This window comes from Pteronotus mesoamericanus, unplaced genomic scaffold (assembly GCF_021234165.1).
Source record: "Pteronotus mesoamericanus isolate MK-2021 breed Mesoamerican mustached bat unplaced genomic scaffold, CSHL_Meso_final contig_20, whole genome shotgun sequence".
NCBI lineage: Eukaryota > Metazoa > Chordata > Mammalia > Chiroptera > Mormoopidae > Pteronotus > Pteronotus mesoamericanus.
The window spans coordinates 25,070,034-25,089,517 of NW_026555085.1; the positions used below are offsets into that span (position 1 = coordinate 25,070,034).

At 37.3% G+C, this 19,484-nt stretch overlaps 1 protein-coding gene across 1 annotated transcript in view; it reads left to right on the forward strand.

Annotated features, from left to right (window-relative positions):
- PRIM2 (DNA primase subunit 2) overlaps nt 1-19,484 on the forward strand; it is a 276,122-nt gene that overhangs the window by 171,090 nt on the left and 85,548 nt on the right. The window contains exons 8-9 of the mRNA XM_054569539.1: nt 1,463-1,535; nt 6,111-6,296. Of these exons, the coding sequence (XP_054425514.1) occupies nt 1,463-1,535; nt 6,111-6,296 (259 nt within the window). The remainder of the gene's footprint in view (nt 1-1,462; nt 1,536-6,110; nt 6,297-19,484) is intronic.

The window sequence follows — 19,484 nt, forward strand, 5'->3', positions numbered from 1 at the left end:
GTTCCTCCTGCTCTCAGTACTTTTCAGGCCATTCTTAATCCACGGAGGGAGAGAGATGGGGAGGAGAAATCCTCACCCCAACAGTCTCCTAGCCACGGCTACAGCATCCCCAGCTGTACTGTAGTTTTGTTTCATCCATTCCCATTGTGTAGTTGGCACAATTGATTGTTTGTAGGAACAACAGCCTTCTACAGAGCACCTTGAGTGTGTGTATTTATATTGTTCAGCAGCAAGAATCTTTACTGACCAAGTAGAATGTAGAGAGTCTGCACTTCTTTATGATTGCAATGGCACTTTACTCCAGGTCTCCCCTTTGCTGTGGAGTCCGTGTGGATCATGATTTGATTGTGGTTTTCCATGTACTGCAGCAGCTGGTTCTCTCTGTGTCCTGTCTGAGTGTCTACATCTGAATCAGTATTGATGAAGTTGGGTATGGTGTTATTTATGTAAGGAGATGAAAAATTATGAAGTTATGTGTACACACACACCAAGTTAAAAGTCCTAATTTATGAATAATACAAGGAAATTTATTATGGCATGTAGAGACATGGAATCAGGAGTCAAATGGTTTGAGTTCCTCACTGTACTGCTGACTCACTTTCTGATCTGACAGGTTTCTAATCCCTTTGAGCCTCCGTTTCCTCATTTGGCAAATGTAAAATAAAAATGCTCTCTCAGGGTTGTGAGGATGTATTTAGAGGTTATAGATAAGAACTCTGCATAGGTAAAGTGCTATTCAGGTGTTATCTATTTTTAAAAAAACAATGATTATTATATGTCAGGTCTTTTAAATAATTGTTTTATTTTTCAATTGCAGTTGACATACAGTATTATATTGGTTTCGGGTGTATAATCTAGTGATTAGACATTTATGTACCTTACTAAGTGATCACCCCAGTAAGTATAGTACCCATTCAACACCATACATAGTTACTACAATGATACTGACTGTATTCCCTGTACTTTATGGAAAGTTATTTCAATTCAGACCTCCTATCAACACTGCAAAGCCGGCATTCCTATCTCCATTTGACAGATAAGGAACCAGGGATATAGAAAGTCTAAGCAAGTTGCTCAGAGACTTAACCACTAGTAAGTGATTGTACCTGATTTAAGCCCTAGTGTCTTCTTGCTGTGCTGCTGTGCTGTTAATAAAGGATCAGTAGCAAAGTTTGAACTTTAACAATTTGCGTTGTATTAGTAAGAAATGGGGAAGTGGAATGCTAGACCAGGAATGAGAGGGCGCCAGGCTGTCACTATATTTTTGTACTATTTTTAATTAAGTTACGTTAAGTGTTTTCTATTAAAGTACCTTTAAAATCCTTAGCTATGTTTCTGCTAAGGTTTATGTGTAAAATGTTTTCTCATTCTGACTTTATAGCAGCATAAAAATTCCCTTTAATGTGATCAAAAATGTTTTACAAATCTTATTTCAATAATTTTTTTTTCTTTTTCTCTTTAGTCATTCCTACACTGGTCAAGATTACAATACACAGGGAAATGTTGGGAAGATTTCTTTAGATCAAATTGATTCGGTAAGCATCATACCCTTGTAAATTTACACCTTTTGTCAATGGAGGAAGCACAGATTTTCTTCAGTCAAAGATTATTTTTGGGTGGGAAGATTGGGAGAGAATATTATTTCTCAGCCAGCTAATCATTTTTAAAGGAAATCCCATGTGCTTTATAAAAGATTTTTTTTTTTTTTAATTATAGGAACACCAAAATTATATTCTGGTGAAAACCAGGATATAGATAATTATTCCAGAGGGGAGTTCTTTTAACTGATGATAGCTAAATGGTGTTTATGTCTTTATATTTAAATATGATACACATTTAGAAAAGAAGAGATGGAAAAATACTGAATGTATCCATTTGATAGGACTACTGTAACAAAATAACACAGACTAGGTGCTTTAAACAACAGAAATTTATCTTCCTCTCGTTCCTGAGGCTGGACTTCAAGATCAAGGTGTCAGCAAGTGGGATTTCTTCTGGGGCTTCTTCTCCCTGTGTTCTCACCTAGTCTTTCCTCTGTGCATGCATCCCTGGTGTGTCTTCCTCTTCTTAGAAATTGGACCAGGGCCCCACCTCCATGACCTCATTTAACTTTACGTCTTCAAAGGTCTTATATCGAAATACAGTCACATTTTGAGGTACTGGGGATTAGGACTTTAACATGATGAATTTTGGGAGGATAAAATATATAACACTCAGTATGGGCTCCCATCCTTGGATCGCCACCTGATTACTGGTTAGCTCATTTCAGCTTCACTTTGTGGTTCCATAGTAGGGTGAAAGAGGAGCATACTTTACTGTAGTCAGTAGGATTTCTCTTTAATACACAATTGAATTTCCACTTAATCCAAAAAGTGGAAAATAAACTAGGCATAAATAATCTCTGTTTAGATGATTACCAAATTATTTACAATAAATTGAAAATATACTGAGATTTTAGTGCTTGGAAACAAGAATTATAATGAGATGAATAGGGAGAGACCATGAGTGTTTAGAGACCAGAATGAATGAATGAATAGGTGTTACCTATTGGAAAAATTATCAACACTTGCAGTTAATATGTCTAGAGATAACAATAGGATTGCCCACCTTACTCAGTTGATTTGAAATCTCTAACACTCACTTCCATATGATTGTGTTTATATTTTGTGAATGGTTAGAAGTCAGTTGTATTTCTAATTCTGTCACATCCACAAGCAAATGTGAAATTGGTTGGATACTGTAAGAAGATACAGAAATAGGATTATTCTTTTAGTGAGTATGCATTAAGCCCATCAGAGAGGCATCAGCCATTGTGCTATGGATATAGAGGTGAATAAAACAGAAAATACCTGTATCTTCATTGACCTTGCTTGAGGAAGGTAGACAACATAGTATATAGTAAGTAAGCAATATAATGATAAGTTACATTAAGCACTAGGATGATCATGTCCGTCTGTGGGTCTGTGACTGAGATCCTGTGCTCAGGGGTACAAATATATCCTTACCTTGATCTCCTCCTTACTCTCTATTTATATTGCCAGATCCTCACAGCAGCATGCCATTAGCACAGCCCTCGATGTTTTCAGTCTTTTTCTAAATATTTCCTTTAGATTTGTCTTTAACTATAGTCTGGCTCCCTCAATGACACTGTTTGGCTGGTAGCCTCTTTCAAGTAGAAGCTGCTTTTTTCTCCCACACCCTATGCAGGTATGGGATGTGTCTTCCTGGGTCCACAGCACCACTTCCAAACCACCTCTCTGCCTTCCATGATCAGAACTCCCAGCTCCTTTAAAGCCCTGTGATCCTGCTATCCCACCTGATAATTCATTGCCCCTGCTTTAGTCATTGATGGCTTTAGCCCTTGGCCGTGGCCCCAACAGCATCCATGTTGATAGTTCACCCCATACCCTGGCCTTGTAATTCCTTGTCAGCTCAGTGTCCACACTCATTTTCCTAGCCTGTGTTAGCCAAACCTAGACCTGATCGTTTTCATTTCCATTATTTGGATAATTGCCAAAATCTCTTTTAAATGTTCTTCCTGCTTTCATTCTTGCTTCTGTATATTCTGTTCACTATGTGACAGCCAGAGTTCTCTTTGTTTAACAGATCATGTCAGTCTTCTGGTCAGAACCCCCTATTGGGTGTCCATCACTTTTAGACTAAAATCCAAACTCGTAAGTATGGCCAGTAAAGCCACATGTACTTATTTCAATTTTGTCTTCTTCATTCTGACTTGCTCACTGTGCTCTAGCCACGTGGACCTCGTACTCTCTCTAGCACACAAGTTCATTTCTTCTCAGAGTCTTTGCTTGCATGTCCTTCACTGGGGCAGTATTCTTGAATCTTTATTTGACTGGAATCCTCCTTAAAATATACGTCTTAGCTGCAATGTCATCGCCTCAGAGGGGCTTCCCTGGCCACTCAAGTTCAAGTACTCCTCTCCTATTTACACTTGTCCCCATTATTCTATTTTATTTCTAGTGCTTTTGGAATCAAACGTTATCTTTTTTTATTTGTCTGTTTATTGGCTATCTCCTCCCATTAGAATATAGCTCCTTTTAAAATAGAGTGACTTCTTTTTTCATTGCTGGTTGCCCAGGATTGTACACATAATAGTATTCCATAGATATTTGGTGATTGAATGAGTAAAAAAGCAATCAAGGAATTGTTTCAAAAGAAGCTGTAGTTGTACTGGGTCTTGACGAATGTCTTGGCTTCCGCTAGATGGTATAGGGAGTGGCAAGATTGTACCAGACAGGGCCAGTGCAGTGGGAAAAGTGAGAAGGTACAAAACATGGCTTTTTGATCCTGGAATAACCCAGCTGACTGGAACAAAGAGTTCATGTTGCTAGAGTAGCAAACTGGGCTCTTTTACCCCACCCTGTCACAGTGCTTCCATGGCACTTGATTTATGCCCTTGCTGGAGGCCTCATTATGTAATTTATTGTGTAACTTTAACTTGTAAAATAGTGAATGTAATAGTGACTCTTTCTTTGTCTTCACTTAACTGAATTACAGGGAAAAATGTTTTATTACCGTCTTGTTGCCTACAACATCTAATAAATATGTGTTCTGTGATATATAATTGAAAAGCAGCTCATTGCAGACATAGAGGGAAACTTGCATGTTCATACTGATGTTGAATATTCATTGATGTTTTGAATTAGAACAATAGTTAATAAAAATAATTTTGTAATAGTATGAAGGAACAAGGATGTACCCATAGAAGACTTTCCAGTAGTGCTGCCAAGGGAAGATAGAACCTGACTGAAAGTAGGTTAGGGGTGGAAAAATTGGGTTGTTACTAAGAAATCATGGAGAAACAGGGTGGCCACTAGAGGGAGCAGGAACCTCAGGCAAAGTGCGACCTGCTCCTGTTTACAGGTGAAGTTGAACTTGCCAAGAAATACCTGAGGGAGTGAGAATTTAAGTCATGGGAGGAGAATACTTGAGGAAGTCAGAGAGAATGCAATTGAGACCGTAAATGAAAAAGTTGAATTGAAAGTGGACAATGCTATTTTACTTTTGATGCCAAAGGAAAGACCTGTACTTCCTTGTTTGAACTGTTGATTTCTTTAAGACATTTATTTGAGTATTTCTTTTGAGAACTATTTCTCTTATTTTTGTGTTCTACTTTGTATTTAGGTTATTTTAGAAGTTGATCTGTGGTTCAGTAGCTTTACTTTTGAACACATATCTCAGGGAAATTAAATTTTATGTTCACACAAAAGCCTGTACATTCATTTATTTGAAATCATCCCGAACTGGAAATAGCCCAAATGTCCGACAGCAAGTGAATGGTTAAACAAATTGTAGTTCATCTATACCATGGAATACTACTCACCAATAAAAAAGGAGTGAACTATTGATATCTGCAATAGCTAAGATGAATTTTGTAGGAATTATGCTGAGTAAAAACCTAATTCCAAAACATTATGTACTATCTGATTATATAACATACTTGAAATGACAAAATTATAGAGATAGAGAACAGATCAGTAGTTGGCAAGGGCTGGGGGAGTATGTGCAGAAGGTATAAAAGAGAAACACGAGGGACCCTTGTGATGGAAAAGTTCTGCATCTTGACTGTGGTGGTGGATGCCTGAACCTGCATGTGACAAAATTAAATAAAACTAAACTACAGAAACGTGCATGTAAGTGCAACTGAGGAAATCTAACTAAGACTAGTGGATTATATCAATGTCAGTGATGTGATAACATACTATAGTTTTGCAAGGTATTATCTTTGGGGAAAACTGGGTATATGATAATATCTCTTCATGTTATTTCTTACAACTATATGTGAATCTAGTTTCTCAAAAGAAAAAGTTTAATTAAAGATTTTAAAAAGAAATAGTTGAAATAAGTTTTAATAATATATTTATTTTAACCCTAAAACCAAAATATTTATAATTTCAGCATGTAATCAATATAAAAAATTAATAAGTCCATCCATAATCACAATAAGACAGTAATCCTTAGAGTTTTTGTTGTTATCCCAATTAGACTGAATTTGTAATTTTCAAAATAGATTGAATTTGTTTTGCAACAAATGCTGTGACTAATTTGGTAAATCTTCCATATAACCGAAAACTCTTTTTATCTTGTAGCTTTCTACCAAATCCTTTCCACCTTGCATGCGCCAGTTACACAAAGCTCTGCGGGAAAACCACCATCTTCGTCATGGAGGCCGAATGCAGTATGGCCTCTTCCTGAAGGGCATTGGTTTAACATTAGAGCAGGCCTTGCAGTTCTGGAAGCAAGAATTTATCAGAGGAAAGATGGATCCAGACAAGGTAATTTTGAAAAATGGGAGCAGTCACTGAAATTTTACTCAGGTCTGAAAACTAAATGGTCTGATTTTTGAACATGTCCCTGAAATGTAGTTGAAAATTCTAAAAGATAAACATGTCTACAGTTTCTTTTAGGTAAAAACAAAACCAAAAAAACAAACAAACAAACAAAAAAACCCTCATGTATTAATGTAATTGATGCTAAACAGAAAACTGGGAGTTATATTAATTCTAAGGGGAAGATTGAAACAACAGTATAAGGTGTAAAGTAATGCGTAAATGAAGAGCCTTCTCCTCTGGAGGTATACTGCCAGTAGTTGTTAAAAGACTGCAAGTACTTTCTGAGTTATATTTCTGTAGAAATGTCTGTGTGTGTGTATATGTGTGTGTGTGCACGTACCAGTGAGTCAGCTCTGCTTCCTGGCAGCCCTGTGAGTGAGTGAGGTCCACAATGTCCTGTTCTCAACAGCCCTGCTCAGCTCCTGTAGATTTATACCTATGGTTCTTCTGTGGAATCAACCCATCTCATACTTGGGCATTCTCTTTTCCTGCTGCCTTCTGTTTTTCCCAGCACTATCTTCTTTTCCAAAATAACCTACCTTCTCATGACGTGCCAATAGGGCAGCTTCAGTTTTGTCATTTTTGCCTCCAGTGATGTTTCGGTGGTAATTTGCTTTTGGGCCCACTTGCTCGTCTTTCTACCCATCCGGGGTGTTCATCGGGCTCTCCTTCAACGTCATGTTCAAATGAAGCAATCTTTTTCCTATCAGCCTTCTTTGCTGTCCAACTTTCACATCTCTACATAGTAAGTGGGAATACTGGGGTGGATGATCTTAGCTCTGACCTCTAATGACACATCTTTGCATTTGGTGGTCCTTTTTAATTCTTCCATTTCTGCCTTGATTTCTTGGCTGCAGTCTGCATTTGAATTGATGACCAAACCAATGTAAGCAAAATCTTTAACAACTTTGATGTCTTCATTGTGTTAAAGTTTTGTATTTCTTCTATGAAGTTGTATATCTTCCTGATGTTCAAATGCAGTCCTGCTTGGGCACTTCTTTCTCTTTTATCAGTTTCAAATTATTGCTACTTTCTGCCAGTATGCTGGCATCACCTGCATATCTTGAGTTACTGATATTTCTAGTATCAAATTTTGCTCCTCCTTCCTCTGAATTCTAGTCCTGTAGGATATGTTCTGAGTACCGCAAATAAGGAAATAAGATGCACCCTGTCTGACACCTTTGTCTGTAGGAAACCTCCCTGTCTCTCCCTCTTCTGCCCTGACAGCGGCTTCCTGTCCATAATACAGGTTACCCATCAGGCCAGTCCAGTGCTGAGGCATGCCCATTTCTCTTGGGACAGCCCATAGCTCTTTAGGATCCACACACTCTCAGGCTTTACTGTAGTCTGTAAATCACAGAGTAGCCCTTTTCTGAAATCCTTTGGAGCTCTCCAGTATCCAGTGAATGTTTGTAATTAGATCTTGACTGCTGTTTTTTTTTTTGAATTCAGCTTGAATACCTGGCATTTCTTGCTCCATGGAAGAGAGAATCCTTTTTATATCAATCACATTGAGCATCACTTTACTTGTGTGGGAAATCAGAGCAATGGTCCTACAACTACTACTCCTTGGTATCTCCTTTCTTGAAGATTGAGATGTATATTGACTATTAACAGTATGTAGGTCATTGTTTTGATTTCTATATTTCTGGACATATTTTTGTAAGAATTATGACAGATTCCATCTCTGCAGCTTGAAATGATTCTATTGGCATGCCGTCTACCACTGGATTTATTTCTTCCCAATACTTTCAGGGCAGCTTTCACTTCCATTTCTAGCATTACAGATTCTTTCTCCTAGGAATGTTCTTCAAAGGTATCTGTCATCCTTTTGTGTCTTCTTGTATGGATTTTCAGTACACTGCTTCCACCTTCTCTTCATCTTTCCCTGGTCAGAGCATGTGCTTCCTTGTTGGCTTGAATCTCCCTTTGATTTCTTGAATCTTCCGGTAGAAATCTCTGGTTTTCCTTTGTAATTGTCCTCTTCTATCTTCTTATATTGCCATTGTAATAATTTTCTTCATTTATACACGATAGTTGTTGTAAAAGTGAGTTCAGTATCCTAACCCTACTGTGGCCACGTTTTGCATTTGCCTCTCTTTTGCCTCCAACAATTTTTAGTGTTTCTTCTGTCACCCATCTCGATTTGTCTTCTGTTTTTACTTCTGGGATTGTTTTTATTTTCCCCCTGCATTCTTCCATGATAATATTTCTAGTTTTAGTTCTTCTGGTTCTTGGACTATGCAATGTAATGGTGTGGATCTATTTTTTTTTTTTTTTAATGTGGACTTCAAATACATCAGCAGTATTGTTTCACATTGTACTTGGACACTATGGTTCCTTTTTAGTGCTTTCTTCAGCTTTACTCTAATGTTTGTTGTTAACAGTTCATGGTTAGCACCACAATTTGCTCCTGGTCTTGTTCTGCAGTAAGAATACAGCTTCTATTTGATCGCTGTGTTGGCCACCTGCTGGCGTCCATGGACACAGTTGTCTCTTCACTCGTTTGAAGCATGTGTTTGTGATTGGCAAGTTGCTAGCTTCGCACAAATCTATGAACCAATTTCTTGCTTTATTTCTGACCCTTTGTCCAAGTTTTTGATGACATTTGATTCTGCTTTATTTCCTACTTTTGTGTTGCAGATTCTATATTTATCAGCCTGTCTTGTTTTTGGTGTGTGATCAGTTTCTTCTTGCATACTTGTGTAAATGTTTTCAATTTTTTCTTTTCCAGTCTCTGTAGATAGAACATAGATTTGAATGATAACTATATTAGTAGGTATTCCTAGAAGCATACATACATGTATACATAATGTCATTTTCAGGACTAGAAGATATTAACAAAGTGAAAACAATTTAAAATGTTTTCTGTTGTGTTATGCTGAATTATTTTGTGAAGCATTTTTAGGTAGATATTAAAAGAACTGCTCTTAAATTTATCTATAATACTCAGATTCCCAATACTATTCTTTATCTAATAGTATTAGCTAATAACATTTTGTTTTGGAAATACGGTTTCTTGTCTCTTCAAATCCATGACACTGTAGTATGAAGTAAATTTTTTACTATTTATTTTGCTTTCTTCCTAGTAAAGATAAATTAAAGCCAAGAATATTTATCAAGTTAATTTTTTTCTTTTCTTAAGATTTTAATTTTTTGAAATTATATTTTATTGATTATGTTATTATAGTTGTCCTGATTTTCCCCCCCTTGCTCCCCTCCACCCAGCACCTCCCACTCCCTCAGGCAATCTCCCCACCCTCGTTCATGTCCAGGGTCCTGTGTGTAAGTTCATATGCTTTCCTATGCTGTGCTTTACATTCCCATGACTATTCTGTGGCTATTCTGTAACTACCTATTTGTACTTCTTAATCCTCTCACCTCTTAGCCTATATCCCCAACATCCTCCCCCCAATCTGGCAACCATCAAAACATTCGCCATAACCATGATTCTGCCTCTGTTTTTCTTGTTTGCTTGGTTGGTTTTTTAGATTCAACTGATAGATATGTATTTTTTTTGCCATTTTCTTCTTCATAGTTTTGGTTTTCTTTTTCTTGAATAAGTCCCTTTAACATTTCATATAATAATGGTTTGTTTATTATGAACTCCTCTAGTTTTATTTCCTGTCTGGTAAGATCTTTTTCTGTCCTTTGATTCCAAATAATAGTGTTACTATTATCCAAATTTTACAAAGAGTACACTGACACTCAGTGAATTTATTTTTTATTTTTTATTTATTTTTAATTTTTTAAATACATTTTACTCATTATGCTATTATAGTTGTCCCACTTTTTGCCCCATTGCCACCTCTCCACCCAGCACCGCCCACTCCCTCAGGCAGTCCCCCCACCATCGGTCATGTCCAGGGGTCATGCGTATAAGTTCTTTGGCTGCTCCATTTCCTGTACTGTACTTTACATCCCCATAGCTATTCTGTAGCTACCTATTTGTGCTTCTTAATCTCCTCACCTCTCACCCATTGTCCCACACCCCTTCCCATCTCTTTATCTTGAACCTTTGGCATTTTAATTATGGTGTGACTTGGTGTGGGCCTCTTTGCGTCCATCTCGTTTGGGACTTTCTGTGCTTCCTGGACTTGCATGCCCATTTCCTCCACCAAATTAGGGAAGTTTTCTTTATTTTTTCAAATAGATTTCCAATTTCTTGCTCTTTCTCTTCTCCTTCTGGCACCCTTTGAAGCAAATGATGGATTGCTTAAAGTTGTCCCACAGGCTGCTTACACTCTCCTAGTTTTTTGGATTCTCTTTTCTTCTTGTTCTGATTGGTTGTTTTTTGTTTCCTTATGTTCCAAATCATTGATTTTATTCTTGGCTTCATCCACTGTACTGTTGTTTCCCTGTATTGTTCTTTATTTCAAGTAGTGTATCCTTTGTTTCTGACTGGATTTTTTTTTGTGCTGCTGAGGTCCTCACTAAGTTCCTTGGACATCCTTATAACCAGTGTTTTGAACTCTGCATCTGATAGGTTGCTTATCTCCATTTTGTTTATTTTTTTTCTGGAGTTTTGATCTGTTCTTTCACTGGGGCCATGTTTCTCTGTCTCTTCATTTTGGCAGCCTCCCTGTGTTTGTTTTTATGTGTTAAGTAGAACTGCTATGACTCTGTGTTTTGGTACTGTGGCCTAATGTAGTAGGTGCCCTGTGGGGTCCAGTGACACAGCCGATCCTGTCACCCAAGCTGGGTACTCTAGGTGCACCCTTTATGTGGGCTGAGTACACCCTTCTCTTGTAGTTGAGCCTTGGTTGCTGTTGGCAGGTCAATAGGAGGGATTTTTCCAGGCCACTCAGCTGCAAGGAGTGGCTGTGACCACTGAACATCAACCTCTACTCTCTGTGGAGGATCAGCTGTGCAAACCAATGTGATCTGTAGCTGTCCACTGGGTGCACTGGCCCTGGGGTTTCCAGGGTGGTGCAGGCTGAGATGAGCCCCCACCTGTGTTTTGCCCGGGGCCACCCTGTTTGAGCAATAGAGCAATCTGAGATAGCTGATACTTGTGCTGGGTTTGGAGATCCCCAGGCCAAGCCAAGACAAGCTAAACTATGAATCTAGGCTGCTATTTCTGGGCCTGAGGCTCACTGATGCTAGTTGCTGCTTGTTTGAGACGATTTAGTAAGTTGTGAAGCAGGAGCCAAGACCAGCCATTCACATGGTGAAGCAGCTTGGGTGGGCCCATAGATTGGGTGGGGCAGAGTCTCTGTTGATCTCCAAGGCAGGTTAAACAGTATCAGCCAGGTTGATAGAATCTTAGATACTACAACAATCTGCCAGCTCTGTTTGGGGAGGGCCCAGAAAAGGGACAGTGGCCTCTGCTCACTTTGATGCCAGATACTTCAGTTTCTCCCTGTGTACTCCTGGTGCCTTTCAAGCTGCTACCCTGGTGCTAGAGCTCAGAGGGAGTGAGTTGGGGTGTGGGTTCTTTAAGAACTACTTGGGGCTTCAGAAATTTCTTCCACCGACTCAATCCCCAATGATTTTTGCAGTCAGAAGTTGTGGGGATGTATTTTCCCATCACTGGAACCCTGGGCTGGGGGGTCTGGTGTGGGGCTTGGATTTCTTCCTCCCAAGATACCCCTCCCAAAGTTTTATCTACCACACGTGGATATGGGACCAGTCCATTCTGCGTCTGTGCCCCTCCTACCAGTCTGGATGGGTGTAGTTTCTTTACTTCTGTAGTTGTCAGACCTTCATTTAACTTGATTTCTCTCTGTTCTGAGAGATTGTTCTGTATTTTAGTTGTAAGTTTGTTGTGGTTGTGCAGATTCGTGAGCCACATCTACCTATGCTGCCTGCCATCTTGACCAGAAGTTCCCCAAGTACATTTTATAATACTTTATTATGTCTTATATCAGCATGCTAGGACTACCATAACAGAATAGCACAGACAGTGCCTTAAACAACAGAAATTATTTTCTCCAGTTCTGGAAGCTTGCAATCCAAGATCAAGGTGTTGGCAGGTTTGTTTTTTACGAAGCCTCTCCTCAGTTTCCAGGCATCCACCTTCTGGCTGTGTCCTCACCTGGCCTTTTCCCTGTGTTCTCACTTCCCTCCTGTCTTTACTTCTTATAAGAACGCCAGTCAGAAGGGATTACTGTCCACCCCTCCCACCTTACTTAACCTTCATTACCTCTTAAATGCCCTGTCTCCAAATACAGTCACAATTGCAAGTTAGGGCTTCAATGTTTGAATTTTAGGAGACATAATTCAGTCTACAACATGTCTCTAGCTTCATATATTTTTATACATTAAGATTCTTTTATAATACATCAGAAGGTCTTACAGTTTTTATAGATTTGTTTTAAAAACTGTTTTCATTGATAATCATCCAGAGTCTTAATTTTTTATTTAGTAGGATTTTCTTTAAACACAATTTTGGGTACTGTTATTAGACTTCTCTCTCTCTCGTGTGTATTTAAATTGTATTTCATTGTTTGTGCTATTATTTATGCTATTACATTTGTCCCAATTTTTAAATGCAACATTCTGATCATAGAAAATATGAAAAATAAAAAACTTACCTGCTATTTCTTTATTCAGAAATAGTAATTGTGAACATTTTAGCTTTTCTCTATACTTTAGGTAGCTAATACCATTGTGCTTACCCCCTTTTAGAGTTTGACATTATATTATAATTATTTCCCAGTGTTGCTGAATGATTTTTGAAAATACCATTTGAGTTAGCTGCCAGACAACACATCCTTTGAAAGTGATTTAATTTGGTTAGTTAACATTCCCCTATTATTGGACATATGGTTGTGTCTCTTTGACTCTGTCATAAATGTTACTGCAATGGATATCCTGAGCACATAAATCTTTGATTATAGTTCTGATTATGTCTTCTGTATATATTCATCAGGTAATAAAATTACCTGGTGAAAATTGTAGACAGTTTTAAAGTTTCGATGTACTCTATGAAATGACTATTAGGAAAGGCTTTAAATTAGACTCTCATCAAGTTCTGTATCTTGCTTTGTCATTGATATTATATATTATTACTTCAAAATGTTTTTGATATTTTATTAGGAATTTGATATGTTAAGTAGGTAGGTATATTAGGGTTCTCTAGAGAAACAGAACCAATAGAATGTGTGTCTGTTAAAAGGAATTATAAGGAATGACTCATGTGATTCTGGAGGTTGAGAAGTCCCAAGATCTGCAGTTAGCGTTCTGGGGACTCGGGAGTGCCCATGACATAGTTCCAGTTCAAGGACAAGTAGGCTTGAGACCCAGGAGAGCTAGTGTTCCAGTTTGAGTCCAAAGGCAGGGACAAATCTTTGTCCCAGCTTAAGGCGGGCAGGCAGGAGGAAGTGCCCTCTTATAGGAGGGTCAGCCTTTTTGTTTTGTTCATATCTTCAAAGGATCGGGATTGGCTTAGTCCACCACCACTGGAAAGGGCAATTTGTCATACCAGCCTACCAACTCAGATGCTAATCTCATCCAGAAACACCCTCACTGACTCACCCAGAAAAATGTTTGACCAAAGTCTGGGCACCCTGTGGCCCAGTCAAGCTGACACAAAATTAACCACCTCAGTAGATAAAATCTTTATGAACTGTGGAGAAAGTAAAGCCATGGCTTTGAAGTGAAAGGAGAGAAGCAGAGTTTGCATTTTAGCTTGGTTTGTGCTGTACAGTGAGAAGGGGGAAGAGGAAAGTGAGAGAAGGAAAAACCTGCTCTGAATACTAGGCCTTTCACTTGCATGCCTGTTCACTGAACTGCCTTTTTTTAAAATAGGTATCTGGGGGTGCCTATGTATAAGTGTCATCAGTATTTAGTTATTTTTAAACTTGTGTGTTTGAAGACATTTTTCGAATGGGATTTTTATTTTGCAATGTAAAAGTTTTCTTCAAAAATTATTGCAAAAGGAAATCAATAAATAATTTGTACCTTTCTAGATACTATATAGCAGTTTATATATTCATTAGCTTATTTTTGATTATAGCAAATATATTATTTTGACAAAAGATTATAAATTATACTTATGATTTATGGTGTCTGTCTAGTGTTCTGTTGTTAGAGTCTGTATTTGTAAGTACATGTTCATGTTTGTCTCAGTTATCTCTAACATTTTTGCAGTGAAATGTAATATAGTATCTTAGTTTATTAAAATATTCTGTTCAGTTTAATAATTGTACCTTTTTTTAATTATACATACAATTAAAAATACTCTTAAGAGCTGTAGAAACTGATGGCTTTAATACCATTCATAAAGAATGAGCATGGAGGATGTGCAATAGGCATTTTTTTTGTAGTGCTCTAAAGGGCTTTGGTGTTAAATCTAGGAATGATTTGGAACAATCACTTCTGTTGAGTAGCTTACTTCCTGACAGTGCAAGAAAAATGCTGTCGTGCTATGGTCAGTTTCAACTGAAATTTTCCTTTACTCTTGTTTCCCAAATGACTGTATATGTGATTTTTTTTTCCCTCTTTATGCTTATGTCCTTGTTGTGACTTATTTGAGATACTTTGCTTTACACATCCGAGCAGAAATTGTGGGTATGTAGCCATTAATTTTGAGGCAACAGAGAAGGGATTTCTAGCTCGAGCACTGCTTAGCTGTTAACAGTTGTCACTGCCACCTTCCCAGGTTACACTGTCCTGCACTAAATATTTCTTTTCACCACCTCCTTTCTAAGAATTAAGCTCTATTCTTCATGAGTTGATTGCCTGATCAGTGTCTGTCTCTTTCTCCCACCATCCCTTGCTTCTCTTTGTTGTTGGCATTTATTTAGTTGCCTTTTTTTGTTGTTTGCTTAGTACTTGGAATACTTGTCTATCTGAGGTTATGCTTAAGGTTGGAGCGGAGGTGATTTGCTCTCCGTATTTCAAAATAATCGAAAACTGTATTGGTTTTTGAAACTGTCATCCAGAATATAAATATTAAAGGAACATGTCTCTAGATACTTTTTATTAAAGTTAATCAATTTATAATGTACACACTCCTGTTTTCTCATTCAGGCATTTTTGAATTATAATAATATGATTATGGAAGCAACTTAAGGTTCTGAAACTCACTGTTAATTATCTTTTATTAGGAACTCAATATACTCAGTCCCTCTATGTATGTAAAAAGGAGCCAGCTGACTCTAAAATGCTTACTCAGAATTGTGAGTTTGGAATATTTTTCTGATCTTTAAAACTGTTTTTAGACTTGCATACACTGTCCAGAGAGTGGTATTAATGATAGAGAGAGGTGCCACCTTATATGGCTTTCAGTTACTTGTTACCAGAGTATGTTCTTATAATTTTGGGCACTTACCACTATTTATTCATTAATTATCTATGTCCTACAATTAGAATAAAAACCATGTAAAAGCAGGCATCTTGTCTTTCTTATTCATTGCTGCATGTTTAGGTACCTGGAACAGTGCCTGAATGATAGCACACACTCAATTATTGTTCATTGAGTGAACTGAAGAACTAAGTCCCCATAGATATAAATTAATGGAAAACATATTTTTCCCAAATGACTGTACATAAATCAGTACGATACAACTGTTTGTTAATATGCTGTTATTCCATTTATAATGAACTTTGTGCTGAATTAAAGCAAGAATTTTAGCAGGACCTGAAATTTGCATAGAAACTATTGATTTTATAAGTTAGAAGGCATTTCTCACCATGGGTTTGCCAAAGGGATCTGTGGTATAAAAAAAGACTGTCATAGTAGAAGATAAGCCTTCTAGTTTATTGTTTTACCTTAGTTAACTGTTCAGAAACTACAGTTTTCATTTTTTCCCTGCTAAATTAGGACTAGAATACCTGTACTGATCTTCCTTTATTGAACTTTGTACATACCACATTTGTAACTGTTATCTTTGTTATGTGTGTGTCTTAGGACTGGATTTTTGAACCACTGGAATGCAGGCACTATGACTTCTCCATTTTGGATCTTAAGGGCTTTAGCACAAGACCTGGCAACTCATACATGTTTGCTGGATATGTGGTAAAACTCTGCCCAAGCTATTACAAGTGGCTTTCAGTATGAGAAAGGAAATCATTTTTGTTTCTTTTTAAGTAGAGCTACATTTCTAACAACTTATATAATGTTAATACTAATTTTAGTAGCTAGCCGAACTTGTAGTATTCCATGTATTTCTCTAAATCAAAATATAGGTTGGAAGAATATGCAGCTATATAAGAAGTGGTAACCTGTTTTATCATCATTATTAAAGTCTAGAAATACATACTCAGTTACAAATATGTAAATAATATAGTTGTGAAATTATGAGTCTTATTAAAAGTTCAGAAATATGCATATGTATGTACATGCATACATGCATATACATAGTCTTTCTACTTTGCATCTATCATTTAAGAGCTTTTTACTGAGTGTTCACATTGGACAGGACACAGCCCTTCTTTATGAGGACTTTATGGTCTCCTGGAAAAACCAGATAAATAAAAATAAACAAATTCGGTTCGATAATTGCTGTGGTAGAGGTGGTTGCAGGATTCTATAGAAGAGGAGGAGGAGCTGATAGGAAGGGGAATAGTTGCTGAGTGTGTCACTGAATGAGGATGTTATATTTGCCAGGTAAAGCCAGAGAAGGAAGTGAAATTCCATGCTGAGGGAGCAGCATTGTCAAAGTACCTTAGATGAAAGAGTGTAGCCCATCCTTTCGGTGTGGGAACCTGAACAGTTAAAGTGTGATTGTGGCTACAGATGAGTCTATAGACTTATGTGTTTTTAATTTTTTTTGTGTGTTAATTCTTTTTGTGGTAGTAATTTCCATTACTATTTATCCCCCTATACCCTCTCCCACCTCCACCCATCTCCACCTCCACCCCCACAACCCCCTACGCTGCTGTCCATGTCCATGTGTCCTTTTTCTTTTTTGCTCGATCCCTCCAACCCATAATGCCCCCCACCCAGAGCTGTCAGCCTGCTCTCTATCTATGAGTCTGTCTCTATTTTGCTTGTTACTTCAGTGTGTTCATTAGATTCCACCATATGAGTGAAATCATCTGTTACTTGTTTTAAACATAATTATCAAAGATAGATGGATTAGTCGGTGAGGAGGAAGTGGTAACTGCCAGCTGGGATCAGGTCAGCTATAAAGGGTCAATTGATAACTGTAATTTAGTTAAGCGTGTGTACCCACCCACACCCACACACATACACACACACACGCACGCATGCATGCACACATATAAAATATCATAATTTTGAATTTTTACTAAAATTTCATAGTGAATCTGGGGATGTTTTGAAAGTATGTTGACAAAAAATAATATGAACAAAGATTCCACTTATTTTCTCACTTGGTTCAAGTTAATTTGGCCTCTCTAAATATAGATTTCTGATCATCTGGGCCAGTAGATTTTTTTGTAAATGAACAACAATCCTTTTGGTTCAAGATTTTAATCTTTAACCTATTTGGTAATAGGATTAGCTGGGAGAGAGACTTCACTAGAAAACAATTACAAAACACAGAAAAAAGGAAAGTATTGTTGAGGTTGTGGAGTGAGGAAGTTATTAAAGTAGATCATGGTTCAGATTTCTTAAAGATCGTTCTTAAATTAGGATTTGAAGAAAGTGACATGGATTTGCAGAGAGATGAGTAAGGATAAGAATATACAATGAACAAGGGATGAGAGGAAAAGTAGGCAGAGCATTGTTGGTTTTTTCACTATTTGATTTTTTTTTCATACTTTATAATTTGTCATTCACTGAGTTAATTTTTTTGTCAGCTGGTTTGGTGGTATGACTTCTGGTTGTCATTCTTAAATCTGTACTTTCAGAGTTCTTGAATTTTACCTGGTCAGTATATCTGAATGTCATTTTATTTGGATGCATATTCTATTAGAGTATAAGTGCTTTTAATATTAAAATATCAACCATTTGCAAGAGAACATTCTGTTGTTATGAATGATCTTATAACCAACGTATTGCTTTAGGGTATACTTTACTTCCAAAATATTAGTTTCATAATGTAGGGTTTTTATGCTCAGATTTAATTGCATATATTGAGTATGAATATTTATGATATATTAAAAAATTTTAAGTAAAGCCTTTTCAATTACCCTTGTCAGTGGGAGTTGGGGACATTTGAAAATTGCATTTGGGTTGTCAAATAGCATTCTTTGGATTTGTGAATGCTTCTGCAAGAGGTATTCAAAATTTTGACTATCTTATTCTTTACATAATTTCTTAGATTCCTAAAATAAATGCATCTATGCTTTCTGTGAATATACTATATTTAATTAATCACAGTACAGTTTTATGCAAGTGTTTCTTAGTTGTAATTATTTACATGCCACTGTACCTGAGAAAAAGCCTCACGCTGTGTACAAGAGATACATTAATCAAACCTTGGTTTAAAGCATGAACATATATACTGCTATCATATCTGTTCACTTGGAACTTGGATATTAAATCACTTCAGCCACTAGCTTTGTTAAAAATAAATTGAACTGGATAATTCTTATAATAAATTCAAAGCAATGTGTCCCCTTAATCAGATTGCTTATATTGTTGTTGTTTAAATGGCTTTGACCTGGCTGTACTGGATATCAAGCACAACATAGATCATGTTCATTTTATATAGCTGAGTTCCTGTCCTGATGATAGCATACTTAAGGTATACTACATGTTGTTATAATTGGGTCAAGGAACATTTAACACTATTTAAAAAGCTTATCTCTTGTCCCAGAACCCAGCTTGCATCATGACTTAGAACAGACTTATGTTGTTAAAAATTGACCACCAAAGGATTAAATATTTGCCTGGTGAGGGGAGAGGAGCGTGAGTGTATGAAGCATATTTATCATTCAGGTTTTTGTTTCTAAGACCACGGGTTCTCCTAGGAACATACTAGCAGCATCAGCTCAGCATCATCTGGGAATTTATGTGAAATGCAAACTCTCTGACTCTGGGGGTGGAGCCAGTAGTCTGGGGTTTAACAAGCCTTCCAGGTAAAATTGATGCACACTGAAGATAGAGAAACTTTTATTTTTTTATTTTATAAATATATTTTATTGATTATGCTGTTACAGTTGTCCCAATTTTTCCCCTTTGCTGCCCTCTGCCTAGTATCCCTATTATCTCCAGAAGCACTCCCCCGCCCGGCCCCCCCACCCCCCCACCTTAGTTCATGTCCATGGGTCATG